General features: G+C 32.5%; 1 protein-coding gene across 2 annotated transcripts in view; it reads left to right on the forward strand.

Annotated features, from left to right (window-relative positions):
• Window positions 1-19942, forward strand: part of LOC114331966 (putative thiamine transporter SLC35F3) — a 222876-nt gene that overhangs the window by 108641 nt on the left and 94293 nt on the right. For both annotated transcript variants that reach the window (XM_050653295.1, XM_050653296.1), the window contains exons 6-9: window positions 6242-6370; window positions 7054-7243; window positions 10662-10751; window positions 16638-16767. In XM_050653295.1, the coding sequence (XP_050509252.1) occupies window positions 6242-6370; window positions 7054-7243; window positions 10662-10751; window positions 16638-16767 (539 nt within the window). The remainder of the gene's footprint in view (window positions 1-6241; window positions 6371-7053; window positions 7244-10661; window positions 10752-16637; window positions 16768-19942) is intronic.

The raw sequence follows: 19942 nt of genomic DNA on the forward strand, positions 1-19942 counted from the left end.
AACGAATGAAATTTAACTCATCGATAGGTAAATAGAAATACGGAATTTGACATTTCCAAATCCAAAATGGCGGCCAGCATGGCTGACCGCCCACCCGACACATTTCCCTACCAATCTAAAAACTTGTTTAAGATAAATTTAATTTGAAAAAATATTTATATAGCCTAAAGATGGGGCTATAACACAATATTATCGTTTTTCAGAAAAAGTTATGGGTTGCCTATATTTAAGGGGTCAAAATTTGACATAAATTTGAACTAGATTTTCTCAAAAATGGCTCCAAGGAATTTATTTATTTTTTGATATATTTTTTATATCCTATCGGTAAATTGAATATCATTAATCAGATTTCTTAACTCCTCATAGGAGGGGAGTTATGTATTTTTTATAAAAAAATATTCGAGTGCCCGTAACTTCCTCTGTAATAGAAAGTGAAATTTGAAATTTGGTAGACATATATAGTACTTTATTATCTATTATAACAATAAATTTTACCCACAATGTGGCTTCCGGTTGAACCGAAAATGAAAAAAAAATCTTAATCCTTTAGATACGTCCTGTATATTCTTACATATTTTGAAAGAATGCAAAATTACCTTTGTAATGATATAAAACTCTTTGCTGTAACTCAAAAACTCGAAAAGTTACAGAAAATAGAAATTTTGCTAGAATCTTGTGTGTGTCCTCTCTCACGCGATCATAGCAGAGCATTATTATAGGGCAGTCAATGAGAGTATTTGGCTCCGAATTCCATCCTACTACATCGATGTACTTGCTATTTTCACAGTAAGTACGGAATAGCTCAAGAAACAAAATCTACCCTATATATTATGGAGCTTTTATCTTGGGGCAATTCCCACCCCTTCAAGGGGGTGGAAAATTTTTTGATCAAAATAAGCATGGAAGTGGCTAGAGAACCTATTTTTAAGTAAAAATTGATCTACACTTTTTTTGAAAACTCAATACTTTTTGAGTTATGCGTAGTTGAAAATTGGCCATTTTCATTTAAAAATGACACGTTTTCGGACGGTTTTTTGTGAATACCTTAAAAACTATGCATCAAATATAAAATTTTTTTTAGATTATAAATAACACAGAGATTCGTTCCTTCGTAAATTTTCTATAATACAAAAAGAGATATGGTAGGTAAAAAGAGTTTGTTTTTTGGTGCATGCTCAAAGTGCTCATGCTTCTGTAGTGTTTGAAAAGGCCTTTAAAACGAGCACCGTTAAATGTCGGTTACATTCAAACTAAGCGAGATATGGTGCAAAAAAATATATGAATAATGTACTTTAAGGAAAACTGAGAAGTACATATATTTAACCTCTCATCCACCAGAATTTAAATGCATTGTTTTTCTTTTGCAATACCTCTTAATATAGTGTTATTTCTACTTAAAAACTCTTACTCAAAAAGTTGGACGGGTTTAAAATGAAAGGTTTTTCAAAAAATAAGAACAAATTATAGAGCGCATTTTTAAATTTTCTTAAAATTCTTCCTTTTGCTCCATGCAATTCGAAAATAAAAATGTTCTATCCACGAGAAGTGGTGGGAACCGCCCCCATGATAAAAGCGCCATAGTATATAGTATATAGGATAGACTTTGAATGAGGAGATTGGGCTACTCCCAAAATTTCATTAAAATCCATGCAGTAAAATGCAAATATTGTAAACTATTAATTTCTCAGAAAAATGAACTAATTTGAAATGAAACTATGACTAATATTCTATTGATTTATGCAATAATCTATAGTGTGTCCCTGAAATATGGCATCGAACATTTTCTCAAATGCAGGAATTAATGATGCGTAGAACCATAAAATATTTTCAGGTATACAAGGTGTTTCTAAAATATCAAAATAACGAGTACTTTGTTATTTTTATAGAATGCCAGTATCTAGTACGATAACGATAATAGATCGGTACGATAAAGTTCTCGGGCGGCCCTTCCGTCCAGCGTTTTTACTTGTGAAACATTAAAAACCTATCTACATTACCAAATACCTCAGGGACAAGCGGAGTTTGTTATGGGTAAAGGTACACGAGAACAAATCTTGAACCTGAGACAACTCATTGAAAATTCTAGAGAATTTCAAGTACCTATGATTAAATGCTTCGTTGACTACCAAATGGCGTTTGATTGTGTCAGCTGGATAAATCTGTGGTCCATATCTGTGGTCCATTTTAATAGAAATAGGCACACCGATGCACTTGGTGACACATTTAAAATCTGTACCAGTCCAATATAGCAACAGTACTACTAGATCAGAAGTTCTCAAACCAATTCAAGACCGAGAGAGGTGTTAGACAAGGATGCGTGTTGTCACCTGACTTATTCAACATTTATGGTGGACATGTCATGAGGATGGCTTTAGCAGGATGGGCCGGTGGAGTCATAGTAGCTAATAGGAAAATCTCCAATTTAAGATTTGCTGAGGACACTACAATTATAGCAGCAAATTAGTAAGAAATGTTTGATCTCTTGCGAAGAGTTGAGTACGAAAGCCAATAAGGTTGGTCTGAAAATCAATAACGCTAAGACAAAAATAATGGTAGTCGACAGATTTTACACTATTCAACTGACTAACATGTTACAGGAATACCAGATAGTAAACACCTTTGTCTATCTCGGGTCTAGTCTTGTCTATCTCGATGGTAACTGTGAAGCAGAAGTTCGGAGACGTATCAGTATGGCAAAAAATGCAACGAGTGGCCTAACTAAAGTTTGGAAAGACAGATCTATCTCGCAAAATATCAAGATGAGACTGGTGCATGCCCTTGTTTTCTCAATATTTTTATACGGGGCAGAGACTTGGACTCTTCACGCACGCGAGCGCCAAACAATTATTGATGTCCTTGAGGTGTGGTGCTGAAGAAGAATGCTACGGATACCTTGGACAGCTCATAGGATAAACGTTTCCATTCTAAACTAACTCGAGATTAAAAAAGGCTGTCCACAATATGTCTGCAACGAATTCTGCAAATCTTTGGTCACGTGGTTCGCAGAGGTGACGACAGTTTGGAGAGATTAATTGTTTCTGGAAACGTTCCGGGGAGAAGATCAAGAGGACGATCACCAACTAGATGGTCTGACCAAATAAAGCCTTCAGCTGGAAACTCATTCTGCGAAGCTCTTAGAGCAGCTGAAGATAGAGACCAATGGAGAAACATTGTTAGGAATATTGGAAGAAATCACGATACTCAGTAATTACTCCAAATTATTAGTCCAGTCTTTGACGGTTTTTGCGGTAAATTTTAAAGAACCGCTTCGATTGACTTGAAATCTGGCGTACGTATAGATAATATGTCAAAGAAAAAAGTGATATTGTGCCGATGTGTGCTTTTGCTCTGGGGGTGGGTACCACCCCTTCTCGGAGGTGGAAATATTTAACCTCAAAATAACCTCAGAAATTGATAGATATTTAAATTCTGAGTAAAAAATCTTATATACGACTTTTTCGGTAAATTGATATTTGGCAAGTTATTCACGATCGAAATTGATGCTTTACTACATGAAAAATGCATGTTTTTGAGTGGATTTTCAAAAATAACTCTAAAATTATGCATTTTATCGAAAAAGTCATAAGAACCAAAAGAGACCTTTTAAATTAATGAATGGAGTGGTGTTGTTTAAATTATTATAGCAATAACACAACCTAAGTTACAGCCTAGATAATATAAGGGTTTTTTCGAATTAACCTTGAATTAAACATTTTATCATTGAATAAGGCAAGAAAGATAGTTTTTTCGAAAAAAATTGCAGATACATCTTTTAAAGATTTTGCTGATACCTTTAAAAGGTGCTACAATAAAAGCGATTTGGATAAAAAATGGCCGACTTATTACAAAAACAAAACGATTATGTCGTTGAAAAAACAAAAAAATAATTATTTAAATCGGTGAATTTTCCACAAAAATAAAAATTAACATTATTCCATATACAATTAGCTTTATCTATAAACTGACTACGTGTTCTGAGATTTTGACCAGTCTAAAGGGCTTTAATTTGAAAAAAATTTCAATTTAGTATTATAATATTTTTTGATATTGTGTAAATTTTTTCCATTTTTTCAAAATTCCTGGAAAACTAAAGGAAATTTGAAAAATATACGTTAACACTAAAATGTAGTATTTTTCATTCTGAAACTTTTTCAGTTTTTTCAATGTCTCTATGATAAAAACTGACCGAGATATTTATACTTTAAGTTTGCACGTAAGTGTGACAAGCAGTTTTCTAAGCTCTTCGAATCGCGTGCTTTAAAAATCAAAGATCTCCAGAAAGTTCAACTTTTGAGAACTTTTAGTACTTATAATTCCCGACAAAATAAGTTTTGGAATGAAATATCTTGAAAATTACAGAAATTATCGTTAAAAAACCATATTGAAACATGTCGAATACTTTTTAAGCGTTGGTATATTTTTTTTTTCATGAAAACGGCGCATCGTATGAAAAAAAGGGAAGATACATTTTCTGTCACAAATTAAACAAGTAACACAGAAATGCATTTTAATTTGAAATATCTCAGTGCCGTGCTATATTTTTTTTAATTCAGGATATTATCCGTATGCGCGCCAATGATGAATATAAAATTTTTAATAGTAGGTCTTTAAACAAATGCGTAATAACTACCTCCTAAAACCCACCAAATTTCATTTGCATATCTCAACCAGTTTTAGAGCAATCAATAAATCTTCACTTTGTAAGAAAAATTTCAACACCCCGTATCTTGGAAGCGAAGTATTTGCGGATATATGTTTATAGAGCAAACTATAAACAAATAAATATGTTTATTTATATATTGATGATGATGATATTGATATTGATGATGATATTTTCATTTGTTGAAAAATGAAAATAATATTCACTCGCAAATAAGTCGAAAAGTATTGACTTAGTGAAAAAACTTTATAAAATAAAAGTTGCTTAAAATTAGTCAGTTTATCAATTTCCGGACTTATTTTGGACCTATATGTTTTCACCCCCGAGAAGGGGTGAAACTCACCCGAGGGCAAATACACACATCGGTACTACAGTGGAACCCCGATAAGTCGGCCTCCGATAACCCGGAAATCCGGTTAACTCGGACCGATTTCCATCAGACAAAACAAACATTTTTTCAGTTTGACTGAGTTTTTTACCAATAAATGAACAATACTGTATACAACTGTACGTAGTTTAGATGTACTGTGCACATAGGCTCCCATACCTATGGGCAGGGGGGCCGTGGCCCCCCTAGCTTTTCGGATGCTTTAAACTATATATTGTTATCCATAGTGTACAAAATGTAATGTGCAAAATCTTCACGTTTGGCCCCCCTGAAAATTTTTATATGGGCGCCCATGACTGTGCATATTATATGTATTTCACGTTTTTGTAATTATAATGGAGTTTATCTGTAAGTATACTATATTTTAGTAATTTTTACCATATTCTCCGGCTAACCCGGATTTTCGATAACCCGGATCGGCCGCGGTCCCAATTAATCCGACTTATCGAGGTTCCACTGTATATTACTTTTTTTCTTTGACTTATTAGCTAAGTGAATGCCAAATTTCATGTCAACCCAAGCGGTTCTTTAAAATTCACAGGTTTTCTATTAAAATGTCTAATAAATGTCTTTGTAGGGGTAGTATATTAGGGTTGAAAATATTAAATACCTAATAAACTAAATTGTGAACATAAAATAAAGTTTAAATCACTACAAACTGCAACATTACCTAATTTAATGTTACAAAATATTTTTTTATACAAATTGTTATTTAGAGGGTAGTTTTGAAGGGTTTAAAAATAGTTATAAACTATAAAATACATTTCAATATAGAAAACAATAAAATTCCTATATTTAGTATACTATTTAACATACCCACACATAATTTTGATTTAAATAATGCTTATAACTGCTGTCTTTAATTTTTGGTAAAAAAGGGTAGTTTTCACCCCTTAAAAATAAAAAGCACACATTGTAGTCATATCACTTTTGAAGAGAAGGCTAAGATGAGCTTATTTGCAAAATTTTGTCTAAATCTGAGGTGTTCTTTAGAAGTTAGAGGTTTTGCAATATTTTACCGTTAAAGAATGTACTATATTTTTATTTGTATCATCACATTTTCATAGTTTTGCATCCACTATTGACGATTCTAAGTTAAATGATTCTTAATTGTCCCCAGAAGTAAGGAATTCCCATGACTTACTGATACATACAAGGGAATACTGATACGATATATTTTTTTTTTTTTTCAGATAATGGCTGTGATAATCTGCGACACCGGTGTAGCCTTATTGGCTTATATGGATGGCATTACTGGGAGTCCAACACTTGGAGGAGTTGTTTTAGCTACTTCTGCTGCGGCTGGATCAGCAGTTTACAAAGTAAGTCAAAGATCATAATATCAGCAATAGTCTAAGCTTTCGGGAATTTTTAATTTTGCTTTTTTCGGATGCTATAAGAGAGTCATTATTGGATGACGACCTGGTATAAGCTTTGGATATTCCTAACGTGTTATTTCCACAGTTTTGCATTTTTTGTTTCCTGTTTCCTTCCATTTACTAATGTTTAATTCCTTTCCTTCGTCTTTTGGCGTTCCCGTTTCTATTTTTCTTTCAATTTTGTTGTTCACAATCTGCCTCTATATCCTATTAACTTAAATGGTCATTGCATCCAATATCCTCTTCTTCTTTGAGTCCTGTGTCCAAATTTTAGGCGTGGTATTGAAGAAGTTTTCGGAGCCATGAATATCTCTACCTACCAATTCCTCTTTTTTCCTCTTCTTTTCGTTGAGTATTAACTGCAGTATCCAGTAGCTGCTACCTTTCAGTATACGCCCCAGATATTCAAGTTTTCTCTTTTTTGTTATCTTCATCAAGTCATCTTCGCCTTTACCAATTACTGTTTCTATATTTCTAGAGGCCAAACCTGTTCCATGCAAACTTCCAGAACGGTGCGGAACGTATACCGTTAGGTCTGGCACCTCCTTTTGACCAGTAGCTGGCAGACAAAACAGTCCTTTTAAATGAGCTTTAAATTTTAAATACATTATTTCGCTTATTTTTAGGTGCTGTTCAAGAAAGTAATTGGTGATGCAACGTACGGACAGGTGGCGCTCTTCTTCTCACTCATCGGCATGCTGAATGCGGCTTTCCTTTGGCCTCTTTGTCTGGGATTGTTCCTTATGGGTGTCGAGACGCTACACTGGGACATGTTGCCGTGGCCAGCGTTGCTAACATCAAGTGTTCTTTCTCTAGGTAAGTTGACACAATTGACAGTTTATAATAAATATAGAAGAGCAAGAATAGCAAAACCAAAAAAAAGGTCATTACTTCTTCTTACCTATAGATAGAGCTGGTTTCAAACGCAGTGCTGAGAATATCTGGTAACAGTGATACTAACCAAGCAGTGGCAAAAAATACTTATGGGTTGCATTATTACTGATAGACACATTGTATTAAAAATAATATTAAAATATATTTGAAATTTAGAAACAATAAGTAATAAAATATGATTAGGTACTCATTGATAATCATTTTTAAGTTAAAAAAGTTGTTATTTCTACTATTATTACATACTAAAATAACTTATGAATACTAGATAAAGGAAACATTTGTGACTACGTCAAATAGTAATATTATATCTAAAGTTTAAGTAGGTTTACAAAAAGATTTGCCAATATCACTGTTACTTCGCTGGCTAATCGATAATCGTCACATAATATGTTTACATTATGCAGGTTTAACATGCAGTAGTTTATTGTAGTTTACAGAAAGAAAATGCGTTTTTCTTTTCATTACGAGAGGAGGTATCGGAGATATTTGCGGTGTTTAAGCACGTGGTATTAGTGGTTATTACTAAGAGAATTAGGAATTGTGTGATTCGTGTGTTCTCTTCCACAGCTAAAACCAGGGAGAGCGTTTTTCATTTCAGTATTCAAAAATATCTGCATTTCTAAACAAGTGGGTAGTCAATCATGGTTGGGTTAAGTAGTAGTTTTAAGGGTGGAAAAGTGAAAGGGGGGAGGGAAATTATCGTAATGATACAGTGAAAAATATAATATTATTTTTCGCATGTGAAAAATTTAACAATAACTTCTTGCCTTACCTGCAATGGAATATGACCAAATATTCCTTTTTTTGCATATTGAAATTAAGACGCTCTCATTGCCATGTCCTGTAAATATTTTTTTGCTGATATTCCGATGTCTAAAGAAATGAACGATAAATACATAAAACTCCCAATTACTAAAATTACGACATTTTTGCTCATAAAACTCCTGTCCTGACTATCTCACACGCTTCTACTAACAACTTCCGTATATTTTCGAAACGTTGTATACATTATAAGATATGTTTACTTTTGCACCCTTGTTAGTGTTTACTCTTATTTATCGATTCATTCCTGTCAGCCCGTCGCGTTAAAAAAGATACACATAATTCATCGGTTAAATTCTCTCTAAAGTCGGGAAACTGTAGCTCACATTGATTTATTTAAAAGCGGAGGATTCAGGAGGCGCTAGACAGGGTGGCTCTATGTAGGTCTTAATGGGGCATATCCCTAGCAATTTAATTTTTATTATAGAAATTTTTTATTAATACACAATTTGCAGGATTTAAGATTAATATCCTTTAAAACTGTTTATTAAGTATAACAATGTATAACAATCAGAATACAGAAAAGTTATAACAGGTAAATGTTGTCGTGCTCTGTTGCGTTTGTCTTCTCTGTTGCGTTTGGCTTCTCTGTTGCGTTTATCTTCTCTTGGGCGTCAGTCAATTAGTTTTCAGGTCCATTTTAAGTGTTTTAGTCTCGTTATTTTCCTCAGGTTTTCGTTCCTTATTTTGTCTTTTTTGTCACGCCAAGAATCGATCTCTTCATGCACCTTTGTGCCACTCGCATTTTTAGTGCTGTTGTTTTTGTAAGCTAGAGTTTCTGTTCCGCATGTCATAATAGGAAGAACGCATTGGTCAGATTTCTTCCGTTTCATAGCTATCGGGATAAGAATCATACATAAGAGTATTTGGCATAGCACTGGCTAAACAAGGAGAGCTTAGTCCAAATAAACAGGGTGTTTGGTAAAGAATGGGCCATAGTTTAACCTTAGATTCCTGAGCTTAAAATAGGTCGATTTAACCTGAGTACGAAAGTTGATAATAACCGAAATACAGGGTGTCAAAGGTTTTTTTTATATAATGGCTTTGGCTTAGCCAATTAGCCAGACTATTTGTTTTTTTACATGGTATTACAATAACAATTTTTAATTATCCTATCCTACTTATATTCTAAATTTACAGGGTGTCATAATATATTCGTGGATACATTTTTCAATTTTGTGTGACATATTTACAATTTTTAATTTTATTCCTAAGCCTATTTAAAATGTAAATTTACAAGACGTTACATATTCGTACAGACATTTTATTGTTTGATAAAATAATTTCATTAAATTAATAGGTAAAGGACAATATAGATCAAATAACTTTTCATACATTATTTTAATATTTTGTCTGTACTGTCCACACTCCAATATGAGGTGGTGTAGATCTCTAATTCCACCACAGGCGCAATATTATTCTACAGGTGCAATACCACAGGTGTCAAAAGTTAAACTTTTATTTTATTTATTCTTGAATGTTTCCTGAGAGGCATGGTATAACAACACGAAATTTGGTAGGCTGGAGTTTTTTCGGACGAGAAATCTAAATTCGTCACCAAAAATGATGTATTTCCCAGAGGGCGCCACATACGCCTTTCAGCGCTCATTTAACACGTTCAATTTTTTTATCCTTCACTCTATATACTTTTTTAGTCAAAAATTTTATTCTCTTAATATTTTTACTTAAAAAAGGTATACTTCATTCATCTCGCTAAACTCAACTGTTTTTGAGATAAACGCATTTTAATACTGCGGTGCATCATAATTTTTGCATAATATTAAAATTTTGCATAATAGTTACACCCGAAAAATACACTTGCAATTATAATAATTTTGCAAGTTCTCATATTTACGTCATTGCATCGCAAATCCCATTTAAAAAAATTTGCGATACATTTTTGGAAATTATTATAGTTTATTTTTCGGGTGTAACTACAATGATATGCAAAAAATTATGTTGCATCGCAGTTTAAACTGCGTTTATCTCGAAAACGATTGAGTTTAGCGAGATGAATGTAGTATATATTTTTTAAGTAAAAATATTAAGAGAATAAAAGTTTTTATTCAAAAAGTATGTAGAGTGGGGGATAAAAAAATTGAATGTATTAAATGAGCGCTGAAAGACGTATGTGGCGCCCTCTGGGTAATACATCATTTTTGGTAGCGAATTAAGATTTCTCGTCCCAAAAAATCCCCGTCTATCAAATTTCATGTTATTATCCCATGCCTTTCAGGGCATATTCAAGAATAAATAAAATAAAAGTTTAACTTTGACACCCTGTATTTCTGTTATTATCCACTTTCGTACTAAGGTAAATTAGCTTAAATCGACCTATTTTAAGCTCAGGAATCTAAGGTTAAGCTATGGCCCATTCTTTACCAAACACCCTGTACATACACTACATGGATAGATAGATAGATAGATAGACATTTTAACGTATACCTTCTTTAAACTGCTCTGTTTTCTTAATCATTTTACCTACTAATAATAATTATTGATTGCTTTCTTGTTTCAGTTGCCAATTTACTGGGTAATTTTAGTGTAGCTCTTACCTACGACTTATTTATAACGTTAGGACTTATAACAGCCGTCCCTGTATCTGCAGGTGAGTATATTCTTTAAAATTATTATTTACTGCAAAAGAATTGCAGGCTCGAAAATAACAATATAAAAAAAGCAACTGTTTATACGTGGGAAATGAAGATCAACAATTTACTATATAAAATCTGAGCTGAGTTGGAATAAGTTGTGTAATTTACATCTAAATGACGCTGATAAACAATTAGTCTAGGCGCCAAATAGAGGTTACCGTGTCCTTTTCAATTCTGATGGACAAACTCAACGGTTTCTTATGGATTTTTGACTGCTGATTATTAATTTCAAGAGTGGATTTCGATCCGAGTGGTCAAAAATTTGTTATAAACAATTTAATTGTTTATAAGGCTCTGGCTCATAAACTAAAAGAGATAAAAAAATGTTGCAAATAAAATTTGTTCCTTAATAAAAAACGAAGAAAAAAACGTTTACTACACTTAAATCCAATAATTAGAACTCAAGATATTGTAAAATTAGTGCACAATGCAAATTGCAAATTTCAAAATAAGTATTTTTCTAAGCTTTATCGATCGTAACTTCGCTTTTACTCCATCAAATGAGCCTTAGAAGGTTTCATTTTAAAGTCTACTTAATAGGCTTCCAAACAAAGTTTGCTAAATTACTTTGTCTTTATTTGTTTTAAAGTTATACCCGTTTGAAGTTATAATTTTCCTAAAAAAATTGTACATTTATTTATTTATAAGGGTTTCAAGCAAATTTGAGCTATAAACATTTATACTTTAATTAACAATAATGATAGACGAACTCAAAAGGAACATTATGAGTTTGCGAAAATGTTCGTAAGTTTATTTTTGGCCAAGATATCGATATTTTAATGGCGCGCTATGTGATCGGCTCACAGTCAAGTAAGCGACGAATTTAGTAGCCAAAATATCAATAGCCAAAAATAAACTTACGAACAATTTTGTAAGCTCAAATTGTTCCTTTTGAGTTCTTCTATCATTATTGTTAATTAAAGTATATGTTTATAGCTCAAATTGGCTTGAAACTCTTATAAACAAATTAGTACATTTTTTTAAGAAAATTATAATTTCAAACGGGTATAACTTTAAAACAAATGAAGATAAAGTAATTTAACAAACTCTGTTTGGAAGCTTATTAATCAAAATTTAAAATAAGACCTTTTAAGGCTCGTTTGCATGCGTATAAGTCGAGTTACGATCGATAAAGCTTCGAAAAATACTTATTTTGCAATTTGCATCGTGAAGTAATTTTACGATATCTTGAGTTCTGATTGTTTGATTTAAGTTTAGTAAACGTTTTTTTCTTCGTTTTTTATTAAGTAACAAATTTTTATTTGAAACATATTTTTATCTCTTTTAGTTTATGAGCCAGAGCCTTATAAACAATTAAATTGTTTATAACAATTTTTTGACCACTCGGATCGAAATCCAGCCTCTAAATTCGTAATCAGCAGCCAAAAATCCATAAGAAATCGTTGAGTTTGTCCATCAGAATTAAAAAGGACACGGTGACTCCTTTGGCGCCTAGATTAATTTAGCCATTTAGAGAATCATAAATGTCAGTGAGTTAGATAGTCCAGGAACTGAAGCTTTTCACCTCGCAATTTTTACAGAATGGATCGATTTGCTTGAAAATTTGAGAATAAGTAGTGGATAGTCCAAGGATCAAAATCTATATGATGTCGAAAGGCGCTTTTACCATGGGGGTGGTTGCCACCCCATCTCCAGGGTGGAAATTTTTTAATATATTTTGACCGCAAAAGTTGATAAAAACATTCATTCTAAGCAAAAAATGTTCTATACATTTTTTTGATAAAATTAATAGTTTTCGATTTATTCGCTATCGAAAGTGTTAGTTTTATATCTAAGAAATCAATGTTTTTAGTATAGATACTCATTTACAATTCACTCAATTTGTGCCGCAGAAAAAAATTTTTCAAACCAAGTTCTTGGAAATTAAATATCTACAATTTCATATTAAATCATTTTTTCGTATCTCTGATGCTAATCTTTCTATTCTGAAGAAAATGGCATTTTTTACAAAACTACAAAAATTCGTTATTCGCTTTTGACTCCAGTTTTTTAAAAACTAATCATTATAAGCCAGTCAAAAGTATAGATCCTATTAATAAGAATCTAATAAAGAAGAATGGATAAGGCCAATGATTAAAAACACCGCTAACTTACATTATTATGCTTCCAATTGGATTTCTCTTTTCTTTTTTTCAAAAAATATATTGATTTTTTAACCGTAACCTTTTAATTTTTTATCTTAGAAAGTTTGGTGATAAAGAATTTTATATATATTTTATGATATCTATAAGGCTATTTATATTAAATCTTTTTAAAGTCCTCAGTCTCAAAAAGAGGTAACTTAAAAGGGTTGGTAAAGGTGGTTTTTGCATGTTATTACAAGTTTTAATTGTCAATAGCTCACTCAATTTTTACCGTAGGAAAATTTTTTGCAAACCATTTTCTTGGGAATTAAATAAACTACAATTTCATATTTAAACATTTTTTCGTATCTCTGATGCTAATCTTTCTATTCCGAAGAAAAGGGCATTTTCTACCAAACTACAAAAATTAATTATTCGCTTTTAACTCCATTTTATTAAAAACTAATAATTTTAAGCCAGTCAAACTTCTAGAACCTATTAATAATACATAAATAAAGAAGGCAAAATAGGGCCAGTGACTAATGTTAATTAGGCTGGTGATAAGGGGGTTGTTTCCGATAAATTTTTTGCCGAAAAAATAGGGACTTACATTCTTTTCATTATAAGTTATTTAATTTTTGAGCTAGAGACTTTTTTTTATTTCTAGAGATAGATATTTTTAAACACTTTAAATTAGTTTCAATGAGTTATCCTCGAAAAATGCATAGATTTCCCGTCGTTTGACTTTGAATCTACAATATTTAGCATTTGACGAAGAAGAGCTAACATAAAAAAGTAGAGCTCGATTACTATTGGTTTTAAAAAAAATTAAAAAAACAGATTTGTTTATTTTTTCAAAAGGTACATTTTTATTAAGCAAAGTTGTTTTGATAAAACGAAAACTTTTTGAGTTATTAGCAGAAAACTGATTAAAAACATTGATTTTTTCGATATAAAACTAACACTTTCGATAGCGAATAAATGAAAAAGGATTGATTTTATCAAAAAAATGTATAGAACGTTTTTTGCTTAGAATAAATGTTTTTACCAACTTTTGCGGTCTAAATATAATAAAAAATTTCCACCCCGAGGTGGGGTGGCAACCACCCCCATGGTAAAAGCGCCTTTCGACACCATATAGATTTTGATCCTTGGACTATCCACTACTTATTCTCAAATTTTCAAGCAAATCCATCCATTCTGTAAAAATTGCGAGGTTTTGTTCTATTCTAAGCTTCATTACTTGGAGTAAGATTTTTAAATTGCATATTACATTCAAACTATTAACGATGCGAATATCTATATCATCAATTCCCATTTTTTAGTACCTTTTCTCGTAAAGGAAATACAACGTTGGCCGTTCCATGGCTTATTGTGTGGATGTAAGGCAAATAAATACAGAGACGAACATGAGCAGCATTTGGCAAACTAACTGAGGCATATTCTAAAAAATGCAATTTCGATGTAACTCAAGCGAAAGGATTATAACCAATGTGTTTTGACCGGACAAACTTGCGGAACAAAGGCTTAAAGAATGACGCAAAATTCTGCAAATAAACTCAAAGTTATACAAGCAGCTACGAAACGTGCAATGCCGAATGTGAGCCTTCGGGACCACGTAACAAACCAACAAATCAGGCAAACATCAGGAGTTCAAGACATCATGGAAAGAATCACGACGCTTAAGTGGAACTGGGAAGGGCATTTGGAAGTCTATGTCCAGAAGTGGACGAGATTGGCTGATTGATGGTAATGAATGAAAAGGTGTATTGTGTGAAAATGTTGTCTAAGTCTTAGGAGTATCTGATCGGATAAAAAATTCCCTGCTCGTGATCTGGCTCTACGGGACCATTACAATAGTCCGGGATTTCTGGACTGCCGCAGACTGAGGACCGTTTTTCCTTCTCTCTATTATTTTGGTCTTTAGGGGTTGGCCACTGAGGGTTGATAGGTATAGAGAACTACATTTCCCAAATTCCCCGTATATTACCTTCTTCTTCTTCAAGTTCTATCTTCTATCGAAGGTTGGAAATCATCATGGCAATGCGGACCCTGTTGACTGCCGCTCTAAATAGCTCTGCACTACTGCATTCGAACCAATCCCAAAAGTTGTTAATCCAGGATGTTCTTGTCTTCCCACATTTCGCTTTCCTCTGATTTTGCCTTGCATAATAAGTTGTAATAATGAGTATTTTTGCCCTCTCATCACATGTCCCAAGTACTCCAGTTTTCGTCTTTTGATGGTTAGTATTATTTTCGGTTGATTTCCTATCCCTGTAGTTACTTCCACGTTCGACATTCTTTGAATCCATGATATTCGTAGGATTCTTCTGTAACACCAAAATTCAAAGGCGGCCAACTTATTCAAATGGACTTGTTTCATTGTCCACGCTTTCAAGCCATAAAGAAGAGTAGAGAACACGTAACATCGAAGCATCCTTCAATACGTGTCTTAATTTCTTTGGTTTGGTCTACATTTAATGTTATCCATGTTCCTAAGTATTTGTAGTTATCCACACTCTCAATTACAGTATCTTCAGCGTGTGCTGATTTAGTTATGATCATGCATTTAGTTTTCTTTAAATTCATCTTCAGTCCGTACTCATGACAGCGTTCATTAAAGCGTGGCATTACGTTCTGTAAATCATTGCTGTTGTCCATTATTATTACTGTATGGTCTACAAAACGTAATTTGTTCAAAATTTCTCCATTGAAAGATATACCTTCTATTGAATCTGAGAGCGCTTCTTGAAATACCGCTTCACTGTAAACATTGAAAAGTAGTGGAGACAGCACACATTTCTGACGGACTCCTCTCTGTATTTTGATATCTTGGGTGTCCTGGTTGTCAACTCTTACCTTGGCAGTTTGATTCCAATATATATTAGATATAATTTTCATTTCACGACTGCCAATATTTTTGCTTTTTAATGTATCTACAAGCTTTTTATGTTGAACTTTATCAAATGCCTTTTCAAAGTCTACAAAACATAAGTACATATGCTGATTCATGTCCATGCATCTCTGGGCCAGCACATTCAAGCCGAACAAAGCATCTCGTGTGCTCATACCATTTCTAAAGCCACATTGTGTGTCACTGATTTCATATTCGAGAGTTTTAACAATTCTGCTGTGTATTAGTGTGTGACTCATTAAACATATTGTTCTGTGATCCGAGCAGGTTGTTGCACTTGACTTTTTGAGAATTGCTACAAAGGTCGATTGCAGCCATTGTCTGGGGATTGTGGCAGTCTGATATATTAGATTAAAGAGTTCAATCAATACATCAATACCATCTTTATCAATAAGTTTTATTAATGCGATGGTATATTACCTAGTTTGGTGTAATACGGTTATTCCTTTAGGTTGCTAGAGCTTCGCTAATTTTCCAGCAGGACCTAAGGCAACGGCTACCTTATAGGTTACTACTAGAGCAGGTGAAGTTGACATTTGGATCGCAGGTTTTCTGTTGTTTTAATGTATTATAATTCAATCTTCGCTTGTCCAGTTCACCACATCTGTATCGATATTGTGCCTTTTGCATCCAATTCGTATGTCAACGTTTTAGATTGTCCGTTCAACATGTTGGTGGACGACCTCTATTTGGTGAGCCACGTGACCTGCCCAGTTCCAGTTCAGTTTTGCTATGTTCTCTACAGCATCAGCCGCGGTTGATTCTAATGTATATTGGAAATGTGATTATATTCGCCATTATCATTTATTTTATACTTTTGTGCTAATTCCTTGTTTTTGCAGCCCTAGATGTTGTGTTATACGGAGCAAGTTTTGAAGGAATGAAGCTAGCTGGCATGATATTAATCGGAGTTGGATTTTTCTTAGTAATGTTCCCTGATAATTGGCCTGATTATATTACCAGGCTTTTAAGGTAAGACACATATATAATTTTTAATAAGACCATATTTAATTATATAATTTTAAATTTCAATTGATTCAACATATCGTCTTCAATGAGTCCGTCTTCTTTTGCTTTGCAAAAGAAGAATTGCACTGATAAGATTAATTAGCCGAATAAATGACCGTTTTGGAGTGTAATTTCCAGGGGCAACTCCGAATTGCATGAAAATTTGGATTTAGGTTCTACTTACCCTCCACTTCAAAGTTGAAATTGTGCCGTTGGTTGCTTTTACTTGGAGGGTGACATTTACCCCTTCTCGGGGGGTGAAAAACGCGTGTTTAAAATAAGGCCGGAAATGGATAAATTGACTTATTTTAAGCACCTTTTGTTCTATAAAGTTTTTTACGCCAGTCAATACTGTTCGAGTTATTCGCGATTTAAAATGTTTATTTTTCGACAAAAAAACTACGTTTTCAGACCGTTTTTCCCAAATAACTCAAAAAGTAAATATTTTATCGAAAAAAATATTTTTATCAAAAGTGTAGCCTATAAAAAAACGAAAAAAATGGTGTACCAGTAAAGTCTACAAATTGAGTAGAAGCAAAGTTGTAGCTCATAAAAAATACGTTCTTATTCGTCTAATTCCAAATCGAATAATTCAACGCGAAATCACCGAAGAAAGAAGCATTTTTCGGGAAAACCTTATTAACATTTTTAAAGTATCGAAAAAAAGCTTATTATTTCTTTTTTACAAAAGTTTACAGCATCAAAAATAAACGAGTTACACTGAAAAAAAGTTGGTCCCTTTTTTGGTAAAAAAAAAGAATGTGTGTGTACTTTGTACGCACGTAGGAAGTTATACTTCTATTATATGATTATATGATTATAAACGAAATTAATATACTTTTTATTTATATTTTATTTAAATATTAAATTAATTTATACTTAATACTTCTCAAACATTTTTATTAAAACAGTGCCAAAAATTAAAATAATAAAAAAATAAAACACACACAAACACATTAAAAATGCCACAAATGATTTCTGAACATTAATTGTCGGAAAAATTTTTAACTAAATACGTATTTTCTGAAAATAAAATTATATAATAAATATACTTTCAATCATAAAATATATAAAAAAAATAAAAAAATAAAAGTTTCTATTGGGATTCGAACCAACTTACCACGCGGCTGGTATTTGCGTTGTATTGGGATTCACCCGCATTAAAACTGCGCCACAGAGACAGCTTGTCATTATGTGCGAAGATCGTCTAACTAAACAGATTAACCTTTTGACATTTTTAACTTATGTAAATCAAATTATTTTGATTTTGAATTGAAATGATTTAGAATTGAAAAAATACAACAAAACATAGGGTAAGAAGACAATATATTAGGTGAATATTGATAGAAATTTTGATGGTAATCAAATTATGTAAAAAAAAGTATTACATACTACTTATGTATTTTGGTAGGTTCAAGGTAGGTATCGGAGCCCGTATAACGACTAATAAATTTCGCAATCACTTGCGTCGTGCAAAGTGGCTATGTTCAAATATCATAACAAAATTTGATCAACTATTTATAAAACACTTACCAGTGAAAGATTCTTTAGCTTTGAATAAGCGAGATCTGCGGCACTCATACTAGGCACAGTTTGATGAGCTTTCACATTGGCATGCAACAATCATGTCTTCTATGTAAATAAGTCCAAAAATATAATATGAAAACTATTTAAAAAGGCAGTATAACCATTAACTAACTTTTTGTTTGTTGTTTCTCTTCCTACAAATTTTAAAACGCAACAAGCATACATTATAACCAAACACAGTGCCACAGCTGTGCCACAGCTGCCATATTGGATAATTTTTGTCATGTCATTTGAACATCCAATCAGAACAAAGTTATAATGCGCATGCGCCCGGTCGCTAGGTTTTCCCATATAAAATTTCACCGTCATTACGCCCGTAAAGAAGTATAACTTCAAAAATCGTGAAAACCTCCCTCTATTTAGCACCCTAAATAAAATTAATCGTTTGGCTTTACCATCTATTTTAACTGTATGTGTATTGTTTATATGATCTGTAAGTTTGATTGGTTTGAAGTGCTTATTTGTGAAAACATTTAGTTTTATAATAAAAAAAATGTTTCTAAAAATTTTTGAAAAATTTCATTTTCTCAAAATAACTTAAAGTATTAGTGATAAGAAAAATCTTAAAGAGTAAGAAAATGTAGGTTTTGCTATTATAAATATGCTAGTTTCATTTTGTTTCTCCGTAAGACAAAAATTGGTTAAGATATGGCTGTTCAAAATTTGCATACACTCGTGATTAGTGATCCATTCAAGCTTTCTCAATCATAACCCTTTCAAAAATAAACACTTTAAACCGGTGAGACTGACAGATCATATAAAAAATAGATAGGTAAGTAAATTGTTTGGAAAGCGGTAGCGATGAATTGCATTTGGGGAGCTAAACAGGGCGAGATTTTCATGATTTTTTACAAAAAAAAAGAGGGCCAACTTTATTTTGAGCGTAACTCGCTTATTTTTAATGCTAAAACTTTTGTTAACAATTAAAACAAAGCTTTTTATAAACACTTTGAAAAAGTTTAAATGGGTTTTTCCCGAAAGGTGCTAGTTTTTTGGTGATTTCATCTTGAAATATTCGATTTGGAATTAGACGAATAAGAACGTATTTTTCATGAGCTACAACTTTGTTTTTATTTGATTGATAGACTTTACTGATACCCTTTTTGTTTTTTTTTTATAAGCTACACTTTTGCTAAGGATATTTTTTTCGATAAAATATTTACTTTTTGAGTTATTTGCGAAAAACCGTCTGAAAACATAGTTTTTTTGTCGAAAAATCAACATTTTCAATGGCAAATAACTCGAAAAGTATTGACTTACGTAAAAAACTCTATAGAATAAAAGTTGCTTAAAATCAGTCAATTTATCCATTTCCAGTCTTATCTTGAACATATGTTTTTCACCCCCGAGAAGGGGTGACTGTCACCCACCAAGTAAAAGCAACCAACGGCATAATTTCAACTTTGAAGTGGAGGGTAAGTAGAACCTAAATCCAAATTTTAATGCAATTCGGAGTTGCCCCTGAAAATTACACGGTATCGCCGAATTTCCCGTTCATTTACTGGGCTAAATACGGTGACAAAATAGACGATGTGTCTAATATTTCTGTGCT

This window comes from Diabrotica virgifera, chromosome 6 (assembly GCF_917563875.1).
Source record: "Diabrotica virgifera virgifera chromosome 6, PGI_DIABVI_V3a".
In the NCBI taxonomy this organism is placed as follows: Eukaryota; Metazoa; Arthropoda; class Insecta; order Coleoptera; family Chrysomelidae; genus Diabrotica; species Diabrotica virgifera.